General features: G+C 40.8%; 1 protein-coding gene across 3 annotated transcripts; it reads left to right on the top strand.

The window, feature by feature from the left end:
• Positions 1–5029: 5029 nt before the first annotated feature.
• On the top strand, positions 5030–22431 carry FBXO30 (F-box protein 30). 3 transcript variants are annotated; one of them, XM_066315626.1, is made up of 4 exons: positions 5030–5241; positions 9761–9865; positions 16558–18649; positions 19488–22431. In XM_066315626.1, the coding sequence occupies exons 3-4, from the start codon at positions 16574–16576 to the stop codon at positions 19689–19691; spliced, it is 2280 nt and encodes a 759-aa protein (XP_066171723.1). In that variant the 5' UTR covers positions 5030–5241; positions 9761–9865; positions 16558–16573; the 3' UTR covers positions 19692–22431. The 3 variants fall into 3 exon arrangements, with proteins under 3 accessions (XP_066171723.1, XP_066171725.1, XP_066171724.1); XM_066315627.1 differs by lacking the exon at positions 5030–5241 and adding an exon at positions 5278–5732; XM_066315628.1 differs by lacking the exon at positions 9761–9865.
• Positions 22432–24473: the final 2042 nt, after the last annotated feature.

The following is a 24473-nucleotide window of genomic DNA, read 5'->3' as shown; positions in this document are numbered from 1 at the left end:
CAGCCAACAGGGAAGCAACTCCAACTAAGTGGTTCACTAGAAACAGGAAAGCTCATGTAACCTACTGAAAATCACCATCATGCTTTTAAAGTAAAAAATGTGACACTGGTTTGAAGTTGAATTCTTATCACAGTCTTGAGATTAAAAACTGAAGTCTCCTGTAATCCAAAAAAAGCTTAAATATATTCATGCACACGTCATGCTGTGGCTTGTTTTTCTTGCCACTGTACTCCTTTGGATCAGCACATGTGCACAGCCAGCCAGATGTTCCTGTATGACTAATGGACACACTGCTTCCTGAGCAGTCTGAAGGGCTGGGAGCTACCATGCCTCCCTGTCAGTAAGCTTTGATAGAAACTAAAGTCACACATTTTGGGGCACAAATGGTTTATAGTTTACTGGGCGATGAATGAGCTCCAAGTGCACTCCTGTTAGTCCTGCCTCTTCTTCTCACCTATCATGATACTGCCAAAGCCAGAAATAAGCTGTGGTGTTGTGCAGCAGGCAGTAGCATGTATATGATGTTCTCACCTTTGCTTGCCCTTGCAGCCCTGCATGACAAGTTCAAACATTTCAGTAGTTCCATGACCTGACCTTCAGCTCCTTTATACCTCAGATAAAACACTGAAGTGACATTTGTCATACCACTAGTTCAGTTTTGTATGGGAAAAATTAAAAGAAATGAAAAGCACTAGTGGGTGACTGATTTCTAAGTCTTTTGAATTAATCATCCATGTCAATGCTAGCTAGCTCTTTGCTTTTACTTCTAAACAAATGATGGAGCTTGGAATCACTAAAACCAGAGGTCACACAGGATGGCAAGGTTGTAAGAACAAGAGCTGGAACATTCCCAAACATATGAAAAAAAAAAAATTGTGGGGAGACAAATAGAGATAGCACTGCAGTCAATCTCACCCTTAATATATTACAGCTGTGTTAATTATCCAAGAGTGGGAACTGCCTTGCCCTCCCGGCTGTGGGTGTGATAAAGAGTGAGTTAGCTGTCTCCCTACAATCTGTCTCCCCACAAAATACTAACACATAAAAATTGCTGAAGTGTAGCTATACAAAGAACTTACTAGTACCAAAGAGAATTACATCCAGTGAAGACGTTAAGTCATTTATTTAATTTATTTAATGGGGCACTCTACCTCTGCTAAAACCCAGTATTGGGCTATGAAGCCCAGGAGATGCAATGATCCTCCTGAGCACTGCAGCTTCCAAGTCAAACCTGCCATGAGAAAAGACAGGTCTCCTGACACTGCTATGTAAAACTCAGCCATTCACACAGCTCCTCTCAAATGTGGTGTCAGAGGACTCATTTCTTCCCTCTTTCCATTATCCAAATCAGACACAACTCCATCGGGTTCCCTATGCCTATGCTGTACTTAGACTTTAGTAACAATTCAGTCCTAAAGTCCTGTCTAGCCTAGCTGTCATCCATAATGGAAGATGCAACTCAACATCATGGACAGTTTTCCTTTTAGACTGGAGACTGATCCTCCTCTATGAGAGGATGGATCATACAGGATGAAGCCCCTGTGAAACCACAGGAGAGGCCCACATGGCTGAAAACAGCTCTTCCCTATGAAAGCAACTCCTGAGTTGAAGAGGCAATATATCCCAGAAAATTGTATCCTGCACATGTGCCACGGAATCATTTTGAGTTTCTTTTGAAACACTGTGATGTTTCTCTAACAATCACACTCTGCCTCCTGGGTCTACAATCAACCAAGGGAATCAATCTGGCAGGATTAAAATTTCATTGACTTTTTTAGGTTGTGGAATCTCCTTTGCTGGAAGTACTCAAAACCTGTTTGGATACAATCTAGTGTAATCTACGCTGGGTGAATCTGCTTTGGGAGGGGGCTGGACTAGATGGCCTGCAGAGGACCCTTCCAAACTCCAACCATTTTGTGATTCTATAGTTATTTATATTCAATCACCTGAATTAGAGGACCGAGAATTCCCACAAAACAACTGGAGCAACCACCCGCTGCAGCTTTAATAGTTGTAACTAGGTGGGCGGGCAACTGTGCTGACATTGAAACATCTGACCCCTGAGGGTAGATTTTCCTACCAAAACCTCTTCTTATGCTAAAGACAGAACAGGATGAAACAACACAAAATGCCCAAATCATTAGCTTATCAAGCAGTTTCTTTTATAATTAATGTTCCAGATGTTCTAAAATAAACTCAAAAAAGCTTTAGAAAAGCTTTATTACTATGATTACTATGCTACTTCACGTCTGTAGGCTATTTAATAGCCTTTTTTTTTTTTAATGCCAAAGCACCTTGTTAAAGATGAGGGCCTTTGCTTCAAGACAAATAAACACGAAGGCATTAAAGTAAGTATCAGACTTGATGGCCCTAGGTTGAAAACACAAGCTCAAGAGCTGCAAAAAACTTCTTTTGAGGCCTCTGTTGTTTGGAAACATCCTGCTGTCAAAGCTGTGCAGTGCAAATTGCATATGTGGCTTTGTGGGCAGATCTCAGCTGTTTATTTTTACACACTGCTAAATACGAACCCTCACATTAGTAAATCTACTTGCAAATGCATTTTGGAAACATTTGAAATTTGTTGTCCCTCTCTCTATCTCCATGTTGGAAGAACTTCCAGACATTAATACTCATCAGTGAAAAGTGACTGTGATAGTTTGAATTTGAAATTAGAAAGTGCTTAAATAATTCACATTTCATAGAAAGTGACAGCAATCAAATTGCATGACCCACAATCTTAGGAATAGATGTGGTTTATTTCACATACAACCACTGGCTTACAGGAGATCGTTTGCACACCTCACAACTGCCTTGGCATTTGACATGGACTTTACTTCAGATGAAGGGAAAGACAGGAATCACACCGCCTCAAGAATACACTTCAGTCTCCTGTTGGTTTTGCTGACAGTATCATGTACAGAACAATAGTGGACCAGACACAGATATTCATTTTCCATCTGTGAGTACCAGAATGAAGTTCTAGTCATTTTGGATTTAAGCCAGTAGAAAATAACCCTCCAGTGGTTCACCCAGTGAATTCCCAGAGACCTCCTTGTTTGTAGGTCAGTGGTACTAGCCAAATGGTATGATTAAAACTTGCCTGTTTACCTGAAACAGCAGTTCATGAGAATGATGATGATTCATGGTGGGGTACCATAGGACCATGAGCAAGCATATGCACCAAAGCATTTAAAGAGGCAGAATGACCAGACAAGTCTGAGCTGAGGTATGAGAAAGGAAGTCCAAGCCACAGAAATTCATTCTCCTCACTCAAAAGAAGCAATTAAAATAAAAAGCCCGGCTTCTGTCATAGAAGCTTCAGTTCCAGCACAGAGCCAGCCAGCCAGCCACAAAAGCACTGCAACAGCCCGTGTAATTAATACCTCAGCCAGCCAGTGAGCACACTCCACTGTTTTGAGAGTAAGCAGCACAGTAACCTCACCTGTCCCACAGCAGGCATGGCCAGTAAGAGGCAGTTGTGAAAACCAGTGACTGTCTGCATGGATTCTGCCCAGCAATTTATATAATTGTCTGATGAGCAGATGAAACAATTCTGCTTGGCTTCTCTGAGTCATGGTGCCAATCCCTACCATCTTCTGGTAGGGACAACTCACTTGGCTATATTATTACACACTGATCCTATAATCAAACCTCTGAGGGGAAAAAGGGCCTGTCCTCAGGATCAAGGAAGATCAAGGGTGTCATATAAGGGTGGGGCAAACCTGAGAGTGCTTATTATAGGAAGTGCTGGCAATGATGCCTCAATATTAAGGCCATCTTACATTTTGTCTTACATAGCTAACATGGAAATGATAATTTATGCATTTCCTTCCTGCTCTCTTCGAGTAAGAAAGACTCTCCTAAGATGATAAATGTCAAACTTGAAACAGTCACATTTTGACTTACTCCCCACACCTGGGTTGGGTGATGAGAGATTGAGAGGATCCATTTGGCTAGATCTTAAACATGTGTAACCTCTCTCCAACAGAAATCTACAGAAATGGCAGAGAAATAAGGTCTTCAGAAACTGGCTGCAGACCAACAATGTTTTCCTGGAATTTTAAAGAAAAAAAGGTTTTTTTCTTGTCAATTATCTGATCTCCTCACTCTCTGTCTTCTGTGGCCACAACAGATCTAGCTGTAGATTTAATATTTTCCCTCTGAAGAAAGGGCATGGTCCAAGTTAAACTCCTTTTTTTTTTTTTCCTCAGGACTCTTAAGACACACTGCAGCCCCTTAAAACATGGCATGCAATGAGGAATAAGAACCCTTACAGGGGTAACACCCAGTATAATTCATACCTAGTTACAGGCTCTTAAAGGACTGGCTTCCATAGGCCGAAGGGTAGAACCTGCAAAGGCAGGCTCAGCAACCAGCACCCGGGGGTGCATGGCCAAATTTCTGGGAATAAAGTTCCGGTCACACTAACTAAAGCTAATACACTCCAAGAAAGGTGTTAAAGGAGCATTGCCAGCAACACCGAAAGGCGTACTGTGACGGCTGGCAGGAAAGGATTTGTTGAGGTGACAGCTTTAGCCAGGCCCAGCGCCTGTAGAGGCGCAGAAAAGGTGACTTTGGTTACAGGACGGATTGCGGCGCTGGTGGATCTACGCTGGAGCCAAGGCTGATCCGGCCCTAGGCGAGCAGACCGGGGCTGTCCGGACAGAAGGCAACAGCCGTGCCCCCCGTGCCCTCCGCCCGCCCCACTGCCTTGACGGGAGGGCCGGGGAGAGCCGCGGGGGCAGTGGCCCCAGGGCCAGGGCCGGGCTCCCGGCGGGGCAGGGCGGGGCCCGGAGCCCCGAGGCCGCGGCGCCCTCCCGGCCCCACACGCCGCTCCCGGCGCCGGCCGCGCCCGCCTCCGCGCACGCGCGCGGGGCACGGGGGAGCGCGCGCGCGACATCCGGGCACCCCGCCCCCTCTGCCGGGGCCAACGGGGCCGCGCCGGCGCGCGCGCGCTCACGGGCCTCGGCCCCGCCCCCGGCGGCCCCGCCCCGCCCTGCGCGCTCCCTGGCCCTGGCACGCGCGCGCGCGGCCGGCGGGGGCGCGGCCGCAGCGGGGCCGCGCCGGGAGCCCCGCGGGCGGCGAGGCCGGGCCGGGAGAGGCGGAGCGAAGCGAGGCAAAGAGAAGAGAAGAGAAGCGGACCGAGCGCGGCGGTGGCGGTCGGAGCCCGGCGGGGGGAAAGCGCCAGGCGCAGGGCAGGCTCCCGTGCCTGCTCGCCTGCCTGCGGAGCGACGGGGACGGGTGAGCCGCCGCTGCTGTCCGCGACCGGCGGGGAGAGCCGGGCCCTGCGTCCCGCCCGGGGCCGCGCCCGCTGCCCGGCAGCCGGGCGGTAAACAAATGGCGGCCCGGCGGGGGCCCGAGCGCCCCGGGGCCCCTCCCCGCCCCTGACAGGTCGCGGCTGGAGGAGGCCGCGGAGGGGTGCGGTGTGCGGCGCCGCCGGCGTCGCCTCCTCCTCGCCCGCCCGCCGTGCCCCGCGGGGCCCCGAGCGCCGGCCGTGTGCCGGCCGTGCCGGGCCGTGTCGGCTGGCCGCTGCCGCCGGCACACGGGTGGCGGCGGAGCGAGCTGTGCCGCGGCCGCTTGCTCTGACCCCGCCGGGCTGCCAGCGCTGTCGGGCTGTCGCGATAGCACGTGGGAAGGGCGTGGGGCCGCGGTCTGCCCGGTGCTGCGGAGACCGCAGTCGGAGAGTCGCCTTTCTGCGTGAAAGGAGGGGGAAGAGAACAAATAATCCAGAGGTATTGCTGAAATCCTTCTCTAATCCCCCGTGTTTGTGTTATTTCGAGTAGATGTGCTCAGACCGTGCAAGAGGTGGTGTTTTCCCTCTTCTCTCAGTCCCTGTTTTAATGGCAGTTTTTGACGTGCGGTGGAGCCTTTGTTTCTTTCTCTCGTTGATGAAGGTAACGAGGGTTGGTTGTGTGGTTGCCCTCCTGTAACCCCACGGGCCGGCAGTCAAAGCACACAGGGAGATGACAGCAGCTTGTTGAACGGCTCGCTTGTTGGAACAGTTGTGTGGCCTCGCTTCCAAAAGTCCTAGTGTCGCTGTTGTTCGCAGCAGATCTTCAGAATTCTTAAGGGAAATAACCCATGGGCTGGAGAGGTGGCTTTCTTTTGTTCTCTAAAGCTCTGCTGGGATTTGGCTGAGGAGCTTTTCATAATCCTCGTTTCCCTTTTGCTGATTATGTTGTTAATATGCCAGATAAATGTTTGTTAGCATACTAGTCCAAACCCAGTGCCCCTGAAGTAAGAGCCTCACCTTGTTTGTGCTAGCACTTAAGGCAAGATATCTCCACTGCTTTCTCTAGAATTAGTGTGGAGTGCTTGATGGTCTGGTCCTTCACCTGGACACCTGCTGCCTTTGCTTCAGGTTGAGTGATACACCTTAACTTGTGCTGTGATTTGGGAGGTCAAGGTTCATGCGTCCGGTTTGAGGAGCATGTCAGTCATTTATGGCCTTCCCTCTGCACCCCTCTCCCAGAAACAGAAAAAAATACTAGAAAAGCTTTCTTGATAAGCAAGTGGAGTACCTGGAATACTGAAAACTGCACTGGCAGCTTTACTCTGTCTTCCACTCTGTATGTATGTAAACATCTATGTGGAATTTCTCCAAAATGGTCAAGTTTCATTGAGAGAAGAAACAGATTAGAGAGTGAATTTGGATTGTACTGCAAGCTGAAACTTTTTGTGGGATCTCTTCACTCATTTGCTTCCCATGTTAGAAGGTGTTAGAGAACAGGAGAATCCCAGCAGAATGGGCAAAGGCTATGCAAAAGCAGTGTTTTTACTCTGCTGCCTGAACATTCTTTTGCACTGAATTCTGCATTTAGTCAATCAGCTTCTTAAATTTGAGTTATATTTCCTTTGCCTCCTGCTTTGCTGTTAGAAGTCTAATGGGCAAAATAAGTGCTGTGTTTAACAAGCAATACGTGACTGGAAAGTTTCTCGACAAGACTTCTGCACGTTTTTGGACAGTCAGATTTTTATGTTGTAAAGAGTATCTACAGCAGAGGGTGTAGTCTACAACGTTGTGAATAAGAGAGCATATGGTTATTAGTCTTCAAATGAGTTCCTGTGGCTGCTGCAGATTTCAACTGTGGAAGAAAACCCTGTTTTGCCTTCACTCCAATTGAACTAAAAAGAGCAAAATTTCCCTCATATGGATAGACCTATTCCTTTAGTGGGCTCTATCTAAAAGGAGGTAAATGCTGTCTTCCTCTGGCCATGAGGAATAAAGATGGGAGCAGGGAATCATGTATAGTCATCATTGTACAGATGACAATTTCCCCTCAGTTTCCTTATCTGCATAAAAAGAATAAAGATAATGTATCTATTGGTGAGATAGTTAGATTGTATAAGGGGTGGTAAGTATTCCTGAACCACAAAGAAACGAATATTTACATTATTGATGGTTACAGAGAAGTCTTTGTAAGCTGTCCTAAGTGGCAGGACACTGTCTAGACTCGAATGAAGGAAAAGACTGAAAAGTCTTGTAATATAAACTGGTCTGAAACAGGCCAAGAGAGTTAAAATGGCAGGGGAGTTCTAGATTCTGACTTACTTTGCAAGCTACTGTTTTTAATAGTTTCTGATGTGACACTTGGTGTCTTTTTATAATTTTACAGTAATCTGTTAATGCTGTTTGAAGCTTCATGACCCTGCAAACCCCTACAGTCAGTAGGGGTTGAGCATCTAGTTGAGTAGACTGTGCTGTTTCTTACCAAATGTCCAACACTGATCTAGGCTTTTAATGTGCAGTCATGATGAAAAAATGATAGGTCTAAATTTAAGGCTTGAGAGTGAGAGGCATGGTGAGGTAAGTTTCTGAGTGGTGTGCTTAGAGCTGTTCATGTAAAACTTGAGCTTCAGGCTGATTGTGATACCTGGTTCAGACTTAGCTGCAGAGGTGCTGGAAGGTGGGTGGTGTTTTTGATGAAGTTCAGGCTTTTAGTTGTTTATTTAGAAGCATCTCTAGTACAAGCTTTAGTTTTCCAAAAGTCCTGTTTGACAGAGAAATTTGTTGATGTGACAGATTCATTGCAAATAGGATCTTTATAGGAGTGTGCTTTATTGGCAAAGCTTTAATACTCTTACAAAACCTTGTTTTGTCTGAGTCACTGTTGTGACCAGATAAGGAATGTGTTTGGATAGGATCGTTCAGCTGGAGTCCTTGGGCAAAAAGAAATAACATCAAGCCTGTTGACATTTGGAAAAGGCGGTCTAAATGATATTAGAGATAACAAATCAATGAATAATCGTATGTCCTAAAACCCTGTACAAACTTGTAGTCAAGATGCTTGTGTTTTCCAGTTCTCCATTCATGTTAGAAACATATTGAAAGAGCTGGTATAACGTGCTCACTGTGAGTTATATTCCCAGCTTTTTGTCATCAACTGTTTAAAATAGGTGAGTTTTGTTTAGACAATAGTTTTATTTAAAACTGTCTCTTTTTTTTACTGTTTTGTTGGTTTTAACACCAAGCAGCTTGGAAGGGGAAAAAGCCTGACAGTAGCTCTGAAAAATGTCTTTCATTTGATAGAGAAGGGGACATACCTGAAAATAGAATAGATTAAAGTTGTTGAAACTCTTATAATATCTTTTATTTTTTTTTTGTTTTAATTCAATTTTTTCTAAATATTTTGAGATAAACTCACATAATTTCTACTTCAGTGTAATCTGATAAGGTATCCTTGTGGGTATGTCTGTTAAATTTTTTTGTGTGCTGTCTGTTTTGCTGCATGTTAGTCAGGCTGTTGTCTGCTGACAAGGGTGTCTTTTTAACCGAAAAAATAACTTGTTATGGACAGAATACATGACATTGCACTTCAGTGTAGGATGTTGGAGAAAAGTTGCTTTCATAGTCTAGTTACTTTAAAGCTGTTTTCTCATTTTGCTACGGGACCTGGATGAACTTGTGTAGTAAGACCTGAAACAGAATGTTAATGAGATGTTTGGCCTGATTTCTGTAAGTATGCAGAGGTCAGGAATTCTTCAGCAGCAGCGTGTATGAATTAAAATATTATATAAGAAGGATTTATTTTTGGTTTCTTTTGGGTGGTTAAAACTGCCTACTGTAATACAGAATATATTTTTTTCCAGTAGTTCTGTTTCTGGTTACTGAGAAATGGCTTATTTTCTTTCCTGCTTTTCTGGAGGATTTGTGAGTTGGTATTGGGATAAGAATATCACTGTTCCTTTGGGCATATCACCTCGGTTTTGCCTCTCAAGTTTTAGTGGTAACCCTTGGGCATGAAGGAGTGGAAGAAGCATCTTGTTTCAGTAAAAAGCTTTTAAATAGTAAGCAACTGCTTAATAAGTTCCCATGTATGAAGACTGAAGATGGACAAATTTTAACGAGACTAAAATGCAGTTCATAAAAGAATCAAACTTTATTTATTTTATTTCTTTTATTTATTTCTCCAACTGTTGCAATCTTTCATATGAGTTTGGTTTTTTTTTTTCCTGAAGTGGTCAGAGCAATGGATTAAGTGCAGTAGGTCAGAATAATAATTTTTAATAATCTGTTACAGCCTTAAAAATAATTAGGCTACCATCCACTGTAACTAACAGCAATAAGCTAAGATGACAGAACTTAGGTTGTACTTGGGAAGTCTGTTAAAAACTTGTTTATATTCCCATAAAAGCTACAGAAAATTTCAGTTTGTAGCCCCAGACAGTGTAAGCGCATGACCTTTCCAGGGGATTGTACATACAGAAAGTAATGTCTACACCTGAAATGAAACCTTACTTCTGATCTCATTTCTTGCAGAATCTGCAGCACGCAAGGAGTCACACTGTGTTCAAGTTCAGAAGTGCTTTACACATGAACTCTACTGGCTCTCTAGTTGATTCTGCCCTGTCACCGTCTCAACAGGTAGAGTGCTTTTGTGCCTGAGCCATGCAGCAAGTGCAGCTGGTCCTCGTGTTGTCCTGTGTCTGTGTGTGGCCAAAGGCACATGGAGGTCTTTGGGCTTCTTCTCTGGGGAGTCTGTCAAGGAAGCGAGATGCATGGCAGATGTGTCACAAAAGTACTCTAAAGAAAAGCTTAGTAGTTTTGCTTTTGATTTTTAGCACTATTTTAACTGGGTTTAACAGGGATAGAAGAAAGTGTTCTGTTACTTCATCTGAGCTTCTGTTCTAAAATGTAACAAAGCCAGACACATGAAGCATCAGTGGAGGGTCCACTTCAGTCAAAGTAGTGTTTTGCTTTGGTTCTTTCCCCCTTGAATGCAATGATTTGGATTGAAATAATTTCACGGCATTCTCTGAATGGTAGGAAGATGGTTTGCCACTAGGAAGAAGGGCTGTTTGGAGCAGGGGCAGACATGGAAATATCTTCCTTATAAGGATGGCATAAAAAAGATTGCAACTCCCTATAATTCTAGTGCTCATTATTTCTGCTGTAGAGATTTTTTTTTTTTGGTCTGGTTTGTTTGTGAGGTGGATAGATAACTTGGATTTATGTTTTAAAAAAGCAGCTAGTGTATATTCCTTCGGTGCTAGACCACTGATAAAACTAGAATCTTTTCAGAAATATGTATCCTCCTGAGTGTGTTTTTTTTTCTTGCTGTAAAAAGCGATATTTTAGTGTAACCTTTTTGTGACTCTTTTAGACTGTAGACTATGATAGTAATGATTGAAGTAGCATCCTGCTTACATAGTAAGCTTTAGTAATTGTAGCTCTTTTCATGTTTTCAGTGATTAACAATAAATTAATGTAGACTCATTCTGGTATGTTATGTATGTGAAGTCATTACTAGCCAGGGAAGATCCTCTCATCTTTGTTGTGGATGAATTTATGTTTGAGAATGCAGTGAACACTCATCCATCCAACTGTTTTGAATATAGTTTTAGCTTCCCTGGTCTACCTTGTTGTAACAGAAATCGGGGTTTTCCTGATGAACTTAGGGTTGGGGGTGGTAATTAGTATCGTGTAAGGTTGAGGATTTAAGTTTGGCATCTAAAGGAGAAGCTCCTGACAGAAACCTGGGTAAAAGATGGAGGATTGAGAAATACAGCTGTCTCTTCTGATGCCTTGGACTGGCTACCTAGAACAGAGGCTAGACAGTAAAGTGAATATTAATTAACGGTCTTTGACAGATAAACCTTGGGCAGTGCAGGAGCCTTGCAGAGGCTACACCCAAGATGGATGATGGTCACAAATTTTTGGGGCAGATAAAAGTTTGGTCTATTTACATATCAGGGGTTAATTGTCCAGTTACAGCTTCAGGTAATGAAGTCACATTCCCCCAGTTTGCTCCCCCCAGATTAACTTTGGTTTATACTTTTTGGGGCCTGAGGCTGTGATGATGACTTTAGTTCTCAGGCCTGGAAGGATTGCTTAGTCTGACCAAACTGTGATGAGAGCTAACTAACACTCTGTATGAAATTCAGAGTTATACACTAATCCAGTACAGGATTTGAAAAATATAAAAGCTAAAACCTTAAGGCATCACTTCTGCAGTGTCCAATACAAAAGGGAATTTTTTAGTATGGCTTGCATGTATTTGCTTGTGGGTGGATTTGGATGCTCCTGGGAGTTTAAACCTGTAGTACAGCTTGTGTGTCTCTAGTCTTCTACTTCCTTGAAGCAGTAATTTAGGAACTTGTTGGTCTATTCAGTTGAATTTGATAGAAGAGTCTTTATAGGTTTGATGAATAAAAGGTGGCTCTGTAATGGAGAGCTCCAATAGCAGTAATGGTTGCTGTGATTTCCTGTCTTATTGGCCCCAAAGAATTCATACAGAAAAGTGAGAAGCAGGCTTTGTTTGGGTTTGATAATACTTAGGTACAGTTATTGTGGTATAGAAGAAAGTGAGAGCTCACACTTGCAACTGAACACTGTGTTTGTCTGAAACCCTTATTATGCTATTTTAATGTTTGTGTTACAACAGCAACTGGAAATCACGTGGCTGTAGCAGCTGGAATTTTAATCCTTTTAATTATGACAGATTTTCAAAGCATGTTCTGGCTGATTAAGTCAGCTGACTGTATAGTATGTACAATAACATCAAGTGATGGCACAAATTCTGAGAGCAGTGGTCACCTCACTGGAACGGGATGTATTTTTAGGTTTCTCTGCTGGTAACAGTCAAGTGTACGTACTTCGGCACCCTGAACTGGAGGAACTGAAGCTAGTTGCTGACACTTCACTATCAGAAGAGAACAGCTGTTCCTTCTTGCTGTAGTCATTGTTGTGACACTCTCTTCTGACCATATCGTGACAAGGAACACAGTGGGATATAAACACTAAATATTATGGGTATGTGTTTTAATGACAGGTGTTTTTCTTTATGTCAGCAATGACATTCTTTGTTAGCCTTTTCAGTTTGCTGTATTATAGGAAATAAAATGACTTGTTGCCTCCAGAGAGAATTTTCTTTATTTTCCCTTTACCCAACAGGTTTTTTTTTCTTTACAAAGCAATATTTGGGAAGAGGGTGGTTCTTGTTCTCAGTATAGTACTAATGATATATTGATTGTGGTTCTTTAGTGGGAAATTATTCATATGTGAATGCTCTTAATCTGTGAATGAAAGAGGTGCTAAGTTCTGTGGCTTACAAAGTTAGCTCACAAAACAGAGTGAGTCATGGTCATTTGCTGATTATTCATTGTGCTAGTTCTTGAGTTCTTATCTATTATTTTACCAATTCTGTAGGGTCACTTTTTTTTTTTTTTTTTTTTTTTTTCCTTTTGGACTTAATTTGCAATTTAAAAATTGAATTATATCAGAAGCCTAAAATAGTCCAAGCAGTCCAGGAACTCATGACTGTGTAAAACAGCTATTGAGTTTGAAGCTCAAGTATTAAAATTAAAAATGCATAAAAGGACATGAAATATATTTAAAGATACTTTGTAGTAACTTATAAATAAAATGCAACGTTCTGACTAAATTAAAGTTTTGCAGCAGGTGGTGAGGAGTTAAAGGCTTGTAAGCAGGGTGCAAAATTTTAGTGAATGCTCTGCTGATGGTCTACTGATGTCTGAAGATGTTTTAAATTCTTTGTTTAGAAAATGAGCCAAAGGATTTGAATTTTAAGATAAATGGCAACTAATATCAAGCTTGGTGGCCAATAAAATTCTTATTTATAGAAACTGAGAGAATAAGTTACTTCAGTTATTTAATTGATTTTGAGCATAACTGTTTCTTGATAAAACCAACCTGAAGCATTTGTACTGGAACAAATTAGCATCTAGCTATTGATAAGACTTGGGATTTTAGTGTCAGCTTTAACTTTCACCCACTCTCTGTTAGTGATATTTGATGCTTTCACCAGACTTTGTTTCCTTCTTACTTTGAAGGGTCATTTGCTTATATGAAATAATCAAGTTTTGATGAGTATTAGCTTATGAGTGAAAGGAGTTTGGGAGTCTGAAAAAAGCCATTATCATCGTGCAACTCAGGTTTCACAATCTGACTTGTAAAGACCAAGATAGTGTGCTGGGGAGGAGGATGTTTTACTGTCTTAATAGAATGTTCTGTGTAAGCTCAGGCTATTTAAAGATATTATTTAATGGTGGTTGACTAATTTAGGGTATGTCTCCAGAAACGGTGCAGGCAAACCTGAGCTCAGTTTGACTGTTCTGAGCTGCTGCATGTGGGCCAGTTTTGGCCTAGAAGCTGTAGAGTAGTGCTGGCTTAGCAGTGTGTGCTATTTTTCCAGCATAATTGATACATGTCCTCTTCCTGGGTTAAGTGAAGGTATCTCGTCTGCCTTGCCCAAAATCAGTAAAATTTTGGCCCAGATTGCTGTCACGCGACGCATCTTGGCATCCTCTGATGTTGAGGTGAAATTCCCACTGCAGTCCAAGCATCGCAATGGGTATGGAATGGGCTCTGGGCAGCCATGAGGGTCTGGAATGGACGTGTGTCTCCACCCGCTCTCTGTGCCCATGTTGTGCACAGAGCCGTGCGGCGGCAGCAGCCCCTCACTGCTGTGGAGGAACACACCTCCTCCTGTGGGAGTCCTGTGAGTCTTGACAGCACTATCCCCCAGGCTGCTGTCAGCTTTTCCACCCAGTGGGAAAGGGCATTGGCAGCTCATGACAAGGGCCCTCTTTTCACCTGGGGTACTGTCAAGTGGATGGTGAAGCTGCTGGATTGGGTGAGAGCATCCATAACCCTGACAGTGAGGCAGAGGTCATCTTGGGTGCCCTCAAAGGCAGGTGTGACCTGTGCAGCTGCGCCCAGTTAGCAATGCACTGTCCCATCTTAAGAGAGCCATAGGTACTCCTGCCCTGAACACAGGCTCACTTCCAAGTGGCTCACTTCTGGCCAGCTTGAAGTGAGCAGGCTGTTGCATTATGGGAGCAGGGCTCTGTTTCGATAGATGAAGCAGGGACGGGGCTCTCTAAATGCCCTGGTATTATAAACTAGCAATTGTCTTTTTCAGTGCTATTTCCATTTTATCTTACGCACCTTAAAATACACACAGAACCTGAGAGCTTCCTTTTCATCTCTAGTCACCTGTTGACTTGAGGAGAAGTAGATTGGTTTCAGTATTGCTGGCAATTTCTGAGATTTTCATTGGTCTAGCAACAGGCCACGGTATTTGGCAAGAATTACTCAGAGAGGACTTTGCTGGAAGAACTAAAATTGTCATCAGAGAAGTCAAATATTTTTTTCATTCTTCACTGAACATGTTTAGTCTCTTGTAGTAGATGCTATCTGACTTAATTTGCAAGTCAAAAGCAGGTTGTGTGCCAGAGAGGCTTGCAAAAATGTTGAGCAAGTCAGTCACTGAGTCCAGTGACTGATACACTTGACAATTTATTCAAAACTTACTGTTACTCAGTATATAAAATGCTAAGGTATGGTGGGGGAAATTCAGCTGTGTTTTGCCTGCTAAGTGTAGCACATATGCTTTTTTGTTAGAAGTGTTTGGGAGAGTGGGTGGCTAAAATATTTAAGTTATCCAAACTACGACGCATGGGGGTATGAGGACTGATTGCTACTTAAAGTTGGCGTGAATTTCAAAGCATTACAAAAGAATACAAGTGAGTGAAGCATCACATAGATTTCTATTTAAATGCTTTGAATTATTTAAAGTGGAGTGTCTAAAACGCACTTTTGTTTCCTTTTACCTTCATTTTGAAGAGAAGCAGTTTTCTTGTTATAGTTTAGAGTAATTTTAATTTAAGAAGGTTTAATAATGCATTAAACCTGTAGTGTTTAGTCTAAAGACAATGTGAGAGCACTTGGTAGAAGAATAAGGAACCATTTTTATTAATCTTAAATTCTTTGAGCATTTTGTTTCTCAAAAAAATTTGCTAGAGTGGGAAGAGTAAGGAAAAGATGGAACTGAGCAATGCATTTTTGAAGCAGTATTTTTGAGATCTGGCTTTGTGCAAGTCATTCACTGATACCTCTGAACTTTAATCCCTGATATCACTTCTGACAGGGAGTTTGTAAGAGCATAGGGGATAGCTTGGTAACTTGTGTGGGCCTGCATTCCAGCTAGAGAGCAGTTCCAGATTTTCTCAAAGTATGCTACAAAGACACAAAGTTGTTCTTTTTTGGGTTTTTTGGGGGGCTTTTTTTGTTTGTTTTGTTTTGTTTTCCTTTGGTTTTTATTTATTTTTCCGTGCCACAGCACAGAATCAAATTTTTTGTTGGCATCAATGTGTTGTTATAGATTGCACCATGGATGTTTATGTATTTTGATTTTTATTGCTTTTTGGCCTTGTTATGCAAACAAAGAGTTGTTGATATCCTTACACTTTGAATTGCTGGTATTGTGATGAAAGTGGCCATAGGACACATTAAAAAATTACGATGTGTGGGTTGAAGTGGGCATATAGATAGGACCATGTTGGCAACTAATGTTTTATGTAAAGGCTTTCAGTGAAATAAAAGGAATTATTAAATATGTAATGTAATTATGTAGTGTTGCTACTCTTCTACAACAACTACTGTAAAAAATAAAGGGAGAGTCTACAGGCTATAGATGAAGAAAAAGAGTGAAGAGCTGTTGTAATGAACTGCAGTCTGTCAGAAAGAAGCAGGGAGTGGGGAGAGATTGGGACATGGCATGGATTTGAGATGCTCACTGAAGGCTGCAGAGTGCCTTAAGCAGAACTGCAAGAAGAGGGTGTCAGCATTATAGGTGGTAGCAGGCGGCCTGGGGGACAGGTTGCCTCTGTTTAATTTAGAGAATAGGACATGAGGATGAATCTGGTTTCCTTATTTTTTGTCTCTGTGCTCTGTGTAATTGTATCATTTATAATTTTAGGTAGTTGGCTATATAGTCAAAGGTCATGCTTTGTTTTTCATGTAATGAGCAGGGAAAAGGGGCTATTCCACAGGGAAGGATTATACAACATTTTTTTTTAAGTTGCATGTGTTAGCCCTGGTAAATGAATGCATAGACTATGTTCTGGGCTCTGATACAAATGTGTAGTTTTAATTTTCAGCTGAACTTTTAAGCACCATTTCTTTGAAATGTTACATACTTGTTTTCTTAAAATATCTACTAATCAAGCATGCAAAACTGCAAATAGTAGCTAGTAAATATTAACAGTATTGGGTTAATATTTTAAGCTGTTGTCTCCTTTCTCTTTACTCAGAATTGGATTTACAGTCATGGAGGAACATCAGCAACACTTACACTGTGTGAACTGTGTCAGCCGTCGTTGTATGACCAGACCAGAGCCGGGCATTTCCTGTGATTTGATTGGCTGCCCCTTGGTTTGTGGGGCAGTTTTTCACTCATGTAAAGCTGAGGAACATCGCATGCTATGTCCACTTGAAAGAGTGCCTTGTTTGAATAGTGGCTTTGGATGTCCCTTCATAGTAGCCCGAAATAAAATTGCTGATCATCTAGAAGTTTGTCCTGCAAGTGTGGTATGTTGTACCATGGAGTGGAATAGATGGCCAGTCAGTTATGCTGACCGCAAATCTTATGAAAACCTGAGTAAAGATGTCGATGAAGTGGAGCAGTTGGATATGGCTTTAGCTCTTCAAGACCAGCGCATGTTATTAGAATCACTTAAAGTAGCAACTATGATGTCAAAAACAGGTGATCAAGTACCAGAATCCAGAGAGCAAACCTCTGTCAAATCAAGTGCCCCCAATACAGTGCATACCAATGGCTTGATGCCTGTAGATGAAGAGTCCTATGGTGCACTTTATCAAGCTACTGTAGAAACAACGAGGAGTTTAGCTGCTGCTCTGGATATCCTGAACACTGCTACAAGGGACATTGGTATGTTAAGTTCAAACCACTGCATTTCACCACATGAAATGAAGGAAGATCCCAAGATTAAAGAACGAGCTTCTAGTGGCATTATTCAGGATAAAACGTCTGACTCTGAAAATGCAGATGAAGATAATGTAGGAGCTGTTGGGGGAATGAACTTTGATAGCCTGAGTCAAAATTCACAAGTGGAGCAAAATGGTTCTTGTGATATTTGTAATGATGTAGTGCAAAACCATGACTTAAATCTAAACCTCAGTAACTCCTCGCTTTTGTGTAATGGCTTTCATGTAGAAAATGAATGTTCAAAGGTGTTGGACCACAGTGAAGATCTTGGTGTATCTAATTCAAAACCGTCCAGTGTAGCAAATGGTGAATGTACTGCATCTCACGATGATGATGAAGCATTGCAGTCTTGCAGCTCCTGCTCTGTAACAGCACAAGTTGAAGTATTACCAGCTGATCACTTAGTTAATGGCAGTGCTAATCATGTACTACTTCCCCATAACGCTAATGAAGAAGAAATGCTAGAGAGACAAGTGGAGCAAGAAAGATTGAGAAACATAGATGCATTTTCACTTTTACGGCATCGATCGTACAGATTCCTTGTTAACCATTATTGGTCAACACCAAAAGAAGACAAAGCTGTTGATACATCGGATTTGGAGATAACAGAAGATCCTATGGGTCTTCAGGGAATTGATCTAATCACTGCAGCTCTGTTGTTCTGCCTCGGAGATTCTCCCGGAGGTAGGGGGATATCAGAAAGTCGCGCTGTCGATGTCTATCACGTTGACTTTGGGACCCAAACATTTTCTCTCCCATCTGCTATATTGGCCACAAATACAATGGTGGGGGAAATAGCTTCAGCTTCTGCATGTGATCATGCCAACCCACAGCTCTCAAATCCAAGTCCATTCCAGACCCTTGGATTGGATTTGGTATTGGAATATGTGGCTAGATACCAAACAAAACAGCGTTCAATGTTTACATTTGTTTGTGGACAGTTGTTTAGAAGGAATGAATTTTCGTCGCATTTTAAGAATGTGCATGGAGACATTCATGCTGGCCTTAATGGCTGGATGGAGCAGAGGTGTCCTTTGGCATATTATGGGTGCACATATTCTCAACGAAGGTTTTGCCCTTCCACACAAGGGGCAAAAATTATTCATGACCGCCACTTACGGTCGTTTGGAGTGCAGCCTTGTATATCCACAGTATTAGTAGAACCAGCAAAAAGCTGCTTAATTGGACTACACAATGACCATCTGAGTAGTCTACCATTTGAGGTGCTGCAGCACATTGCTAGTTTTCTAGACGGCTTTAGTTTATGTCAGCTTTCAAGAGTGTCACGTTTAATGAGAGATGTGTGTGGAAGCTTGCTTCAAGCACGTGGAATGGTGATACTGCTTTGGGAGAAGAGAAAGTGCCCAGAAGGAAGTTCTTGGCAGGTAAAAGAAAAGGTAAGTTACTATTTTTTTTATTTTGAAGGTGAAAGGGTAAGTATTACTCTGGTCCTGTTTCTGCTTTTTCTCTTTATATTATATCTATTACTACTGGATTTTGGTACAGTAGCCTTTCAAGAAAGAGGTTGTTGTATAGAAAAAGTGAAAATTGCTGCAGGTTGTCTCCATCTTCTCCACACTTGTAGAAGTGGAAATAGAGTCTGTCTAGTTTTTGCTGGATATAAGTAAATTATCTTCTGTTTCTTCCAATATTTTAAAATGTTAAAAGATTACTCCATTATTTGCATTAAGATCAATATTCTATAGAAGTGAGAAAGCTGCCTACAAAGTTTGTTTTCCTTGCCTGTGCAGTGTTTACAGCAATTTTTTTTTTCAAACCTGTTGAGATCATATCTATTGCTTTGGTACTGAATGCCTTCAACATTGAAATAATTTCAAAGCTTTGGATGACCTTTGTGTAATGCAGTTTTTATCATTCTCCCCACCCCAAACTGCAGAGTATTTGCAGCACTCATATGGAGCTGCCGAAGTTGATAAGAAGTAAACTGTTGTATCTGTCTTAAAATACTTTGTCATTTAACTTCTAATTGTATCTATTTTGTGGACACGAAAAATACTACCTTTGTTTCTTCCTAGTGTTCAGAATTGTCTTGGAGTCTGAATCAGCTTGGGACTAACAATACTAAATTCTGTATAGTGTATTTTTGTCATGTTGATTTTTAGTATGAGTTAATGACAACATTACCTGGAAGTTTTATAGCACAAGCATGTAATTTCCTGCTTTGAGTTCAGGTATCTTAAAACGTTGTGAGCCTAAGTGCAGCTTATTTTCTAGGTTTGGCGCTTCAGTACAGCCTTCTGTACTGTGAATGAGTGGAAGTTTGCTGACATAGTGAGCATGGCTGACCACTTGAAGAAGTGTAGCTACAACGCCGTGGAGAGAAGAGAGGAGGCTGTGCCGCTGCCATGTATGTGTGTGACACGGGAGCTCACCAAGGAGGGACGCTCACTGCGCTCGGTTCTCAAACCAGTACTTTAAGTATTGCAGCCACTCCAATTGCACATACACTCAAGCACCTGATATAACCTCGGTAATATTACGAGACACTTTATTAATGTACTAAAGATACTTTCTAGCTAAATCTACTCTGTCACTGTGTATATAAGGTTTGAAGTGACATTTATTTTTTATAATACTGTTTAGCTGGAAAGTAATGAAAGTTGCCTTAACGTTTGAAAAATTCGGAACTTGCTGGACAGGGTAGTTTTATCTAACTTATATAATTTAAGAACAAAAATCTTAAGGTGTGTTTTCTGATTCACTGGTGCCCATGTAGCTGTTGACTGATAACATTTCAAAAATGGCCTCTAAATGGTATCCACATTTGGATAGGAAACACTGAACTGTAGTGAGAGTCCAAATCCTGTACCTTCTGTATCTGGTCAGTTTTTTTAAAAAGAAATTGCAATCCAAATATCTGAAAGATAAGGAAGAATCCAAAACTTTATAATAGATGTCTCAAACACAGCATTTTGAGCACCTCTTTTCTCATGAAATCAGTGTTTTACTGCTCTTCCTAGTTAACAGGTGATCTAGGATCAGCTTTTTTTTTTTTAAAAAAAAGGTTTTTTAGGAATGATCTAAGTAAACTCAGATTTACAGCAGCTTAATTTTTAGTAAAACTTTGTTTTGACATGTCAACAATTGCTATTTTTCTTCTGAACTCTTAACAGTTGTTTTACTTCTGGGAGCAAAACTTTTAGAGCTAAAACCATGGAATACTAGTTTTTATTCTCACACCTACAATTATATCAATGTCAAACGTTCAGAAAATTTTTCCTTGTCCTGCAGTTGGCTGAGGGTTAAATTGCTTGAGCAGTCAGAAATTCAAAGTATGTGATGAACAGTTATGAATTTATAGTGCAGCTAATGAAAGGGCTTTACTTGTTCTGTGGTATTGTGAGATGTATTGTCTCCTTTTCTGTTAATTTGTCTACAAAAATGCTGCTTTTTAAAGGAGCATTTTAAATTACTGGTATGTACAGCAAATGTATCATCTTCATAAGATGAGACATGATTTGTTAATTGCATAAGGCATATCAGAAATGTTATGTTAAACCGCATTTGTGAAACCAATAACTCCAATTTGCTTCCAGTCTTCCATAAGAAAAGATCTTACAAGGAGTTTGTGAACAGAGAAAACATGCTATGAAAAATGGCCTGGTATAGCAAAACTTTAATAACTTGAACTGACTTTCCTACTTGTTTGTATTACTGTCAGTGTTTCTAGCCTGTTGCACTTAGCAACTGTGCCACAAAGCTAAAACAGAAACAGACCAGAGCTTGGAACAATGAAATACAGTTCATATTTCCATTATAGGAAAAAAAAGATTAGTAAGGAGGAGATGTTTACAAAGATGGCTAAATTTATTACTTGTAATTTCTGTACCAGACACTTGTTTATGGCTAGTCTGGCTGCAGTTCATAGCTTTGGTATCTGTGCATTTCCCATTCTGGATTCAGTCCAGCTAAACATTCACTGCCTTTTTTCTATTCAGAGTGCTACAGGTGCCCAGAAAAAAAAAAAAAATAAACAAAACTAGTTCTTCAGTGCCATGATTTGAAATAATAAGAATTCAAATAGAAGCTTTGCCTGGATCTTCAAACTGCATGTTCTCGTTCCAAAACTTCTCTTCTTTGTTGTGTGAAGAGAGGAAAGGAGTAAACCCTCTATAGAAGTTAGCAACATTTGCAGTAATTCTTAGCTGTTATCACAGCTCTCTAGAAAGGAGAATCTAATTTCAAGTACAGATCTGACTACAGCAACTGGGTTTTAGGTAGGAATCTTAAACCCCCAGCCTGGTTCTTTGAGCACATTGAAATGCTCATTACCCACAAATTCTTCAGTACAAGGCTGGAGACGGACTTTCATCAGTTCTTGTCTTTTGGCTCTAATGGCTCCTTGCTGCTGCTCTCCAGTGTTTAAAAGTAGTTGTGTGACTGGGAGAATCCTGAAAGTTGAGGAGATAATGCTCGTATTTATGCCTAAATCTACTTTAAAATATCTGTCTTGGGTTACTGGTATTTTTTAGTGAACAATGTGGTGGTTTTGGTACTCTGCATTCTTTCTAACTCCTCAGAACCCTGATAAGTATGGTAGGCAGGCACATGTCTTGGTGCTTATGGAAAAGAGGATGTTCAGTTAGAGGAACTGGTGTTAGAACCTTGCTTGTAGCACAGTGCAGAACTGCATCTAAAGTATCATCAGTTGTTGATCTATTAAAATGAACTTTTAAAGTACTCTTCTTAAGAAATAACACTATTTCTCAGTACATGCACTTTTATTTTCAAATGTAGATACAGGCTTTTTTGTTAAATTAGTTTATTTTTTATGAGAATCCAGAGCTATTAAAATATCAATGTCGTAAACAACATCTCTGCCTTGTAAACTGCTCCAAATGCAGGAATACAGTATACTTAGGATTAAACCTTTTTTTTTTTTTTTTTTTTTTTTACACTGCTATGCAGTTTGTAAAACATCTGTGGTGTATAGTCAATCTATCAAAATGTGACTTGCTCACATTTGCCCTTGAATTTTAAAAATGTCATATCCCTTTCCTGGTACATGTTCCGTACATCATATATAGACAGCTGTTCAGTCTTTCTTTTACTTGATACCACATTGCTACTTTGTTTAAAATATTATGTGTTCAATCATTATGCAATTTTTTTCAATGTCTGTTGAAATTCTAATAAAACTTTTGGAGTTTCTCTTTTAGTATGATTGTATTTTCTTTAAAGTTTGTCCCCAGCCTTTGGGTGTTCAAGCATGGTGCTCAGAGTCTGCCTATAGGATTCCAGTAAGTACTCCAAATATAGTTACATATGGGAAACTATTTACAAACATTCAAACATTGCATAATTTGGAAATGGTTAATATTTATACACATTGGTCATTCACTTTCAGATTACCTACCAATTTCTATTGCTTTGGTCTGTTATGCAGGATAGATTTTCCCTTCCACAATTCAAGATTTGAGTACATAACATTGAAGACACATATTGTAGGTTGTTGGCTTGTTCTAATTTGTTTTTCTGAGTAATAAATTAGAAATATTATCTGATCAACATGATATCCTGCTGGTTTGCAAAGAACATTTTAAGTGTGTTGTTTCATGATTAAAGTTTTCTGTAAAAAGTTGTTGGTTAGAGTAGTACAGAAACAAAAATTTAGGGTGTTTAGATAATGGTTGTATTTCAGACTGCTTATGGAATGGCAAAATATAAAACAGGATTAAAATAGAAGACTGTTCAGAAATTGACATTTTGCCCTGACACTTGCTAATACTGGCATACTAATAGTCTTTACAAATAAAAATGGTACCCATACTGCACTAGGTTCAGCCTTAAAAATGTGTGACTATTTCAGTTTTTAGACAGACCACATTTTGGGTCTCTCTCCATAACTGCATTAGATATTCAGCTGTGTAAGAAAATATTTTTTCTTTAACTTTCTTGATGCTTGAAGTATTGTAGGGGATTTGCCTGTATGTTTTAGGTTCTTTTTTCTGAGATTGCTACTGCTGAAATTTCTGTGCTGCATGTAATGTTCTAAAATGAGATTTAAGTTCAGTGGACAGTTCAATCCCTGCTGTAATATCAGATTTAAATTCCTTTAGTCAGAATGTCTGTTCCGGCAGCTTTGATCATCTTCAGATGAGCAGAACCTAGCAGTTGTTTACAGAACTGAGGAAAAAGTAGTATTCAGATAGGATTTATAAGAAGTTATGGCATGTAAAGCAGAGTTTAAAGAATGGGGGTCTCATACTGTGACTTTTTGGCATGTGGTGAATATTGAAGCAATAATCCGTATTGGAGAGAGAAACTGAATGAAGAGATAGAATAACTCAGGCATGGAGTCCCAGCATATACAGTGTCTTCTGAGAGACTGTGAGAATGCTGGAAGTTTGACTTGTACATTCTGCAGCTGTGTTTCAGTGGGGATTTATCAGTTTTTCCATAATACCAGGAGTTATCCTGCTGCTGCTTTAGTTGTAAACTGTCTCCAAGCACTGCTTGCATTCCTGAATCAAATATTAGTCAAGTTAAACATAATCCTCTCTGCTGAATGCAAGGTATGTAATTGATGTAGATTGTACATGCTGGTGGTATCAGAGGCAGTATTCGGTAAGAATAATAGAAAAGTAAGGTCCTTCAGAGACAGAGGATCCATCTGCTTATTTTTATTGATATTTGCTGGAAAAAGAGACCAAAAACGTGTTAAGGAATGCAAGGAGCAAGATTGATGGCATTCAGTATTGCTCACTAATAACCTGGTGGTCAAGAAAACATTAATCATCATTAGATGCAGTATGATGGCAAAAGTCGACACCTCTACTGTTTTGACAGACTAGTTCTGTGACACATGCAGCAGTAAAAGGAGGTGTAAGGAGGTACAGCCTCAGGTAGTAGAAAAAAACAAAACTTATACAGTGTTTAACTGCAAAATACAGGAAAGCTAGAATTTCATTAGGGCTAGATTTGTACAATGAATCAGGAAAATGTGATTTCTGCCTCGAGGATATTTCAGTGTTCTGGTTCTTAGTTTCATCCTAAACTGGGCTGACATTTATATGTTTGTCTAAATCACAAAATGAATGAGCTGCAGGAAAACAGTAGTAGGAAAAGATGAAATGAAAATTGTTTCAGTTTCATAGTATCATATGTTGTATTGAACTGAGATTTTTTGCAAGATGTTAAAGAGAGGAACAGAAGAAATAGATTGATATATGCTTTTCATTTAACATTTGCATTTTTTTC

The sequence above is a fragment of the Sylvia atricapilla genome, chromosome 3 (genome assembly GCF_009819655.1).
Source record: "Sylvia atricapilla isolate bSylAtr1 chromosome 3, bSylAtr1.pri, whole genome shotgun sequence".
Classification (NCBI taxonomy): domain Eukaryota; kingdom Metazoa; phylum Chordata; class Aves; order Passeriformes; family Sylviidae; genus Sylvia; species Sylvia atricapilla.
Note: the sequence above shows the minus strand (reverse complement) of the source record. Positions and strands in the feature narration are given on the sequence as shown.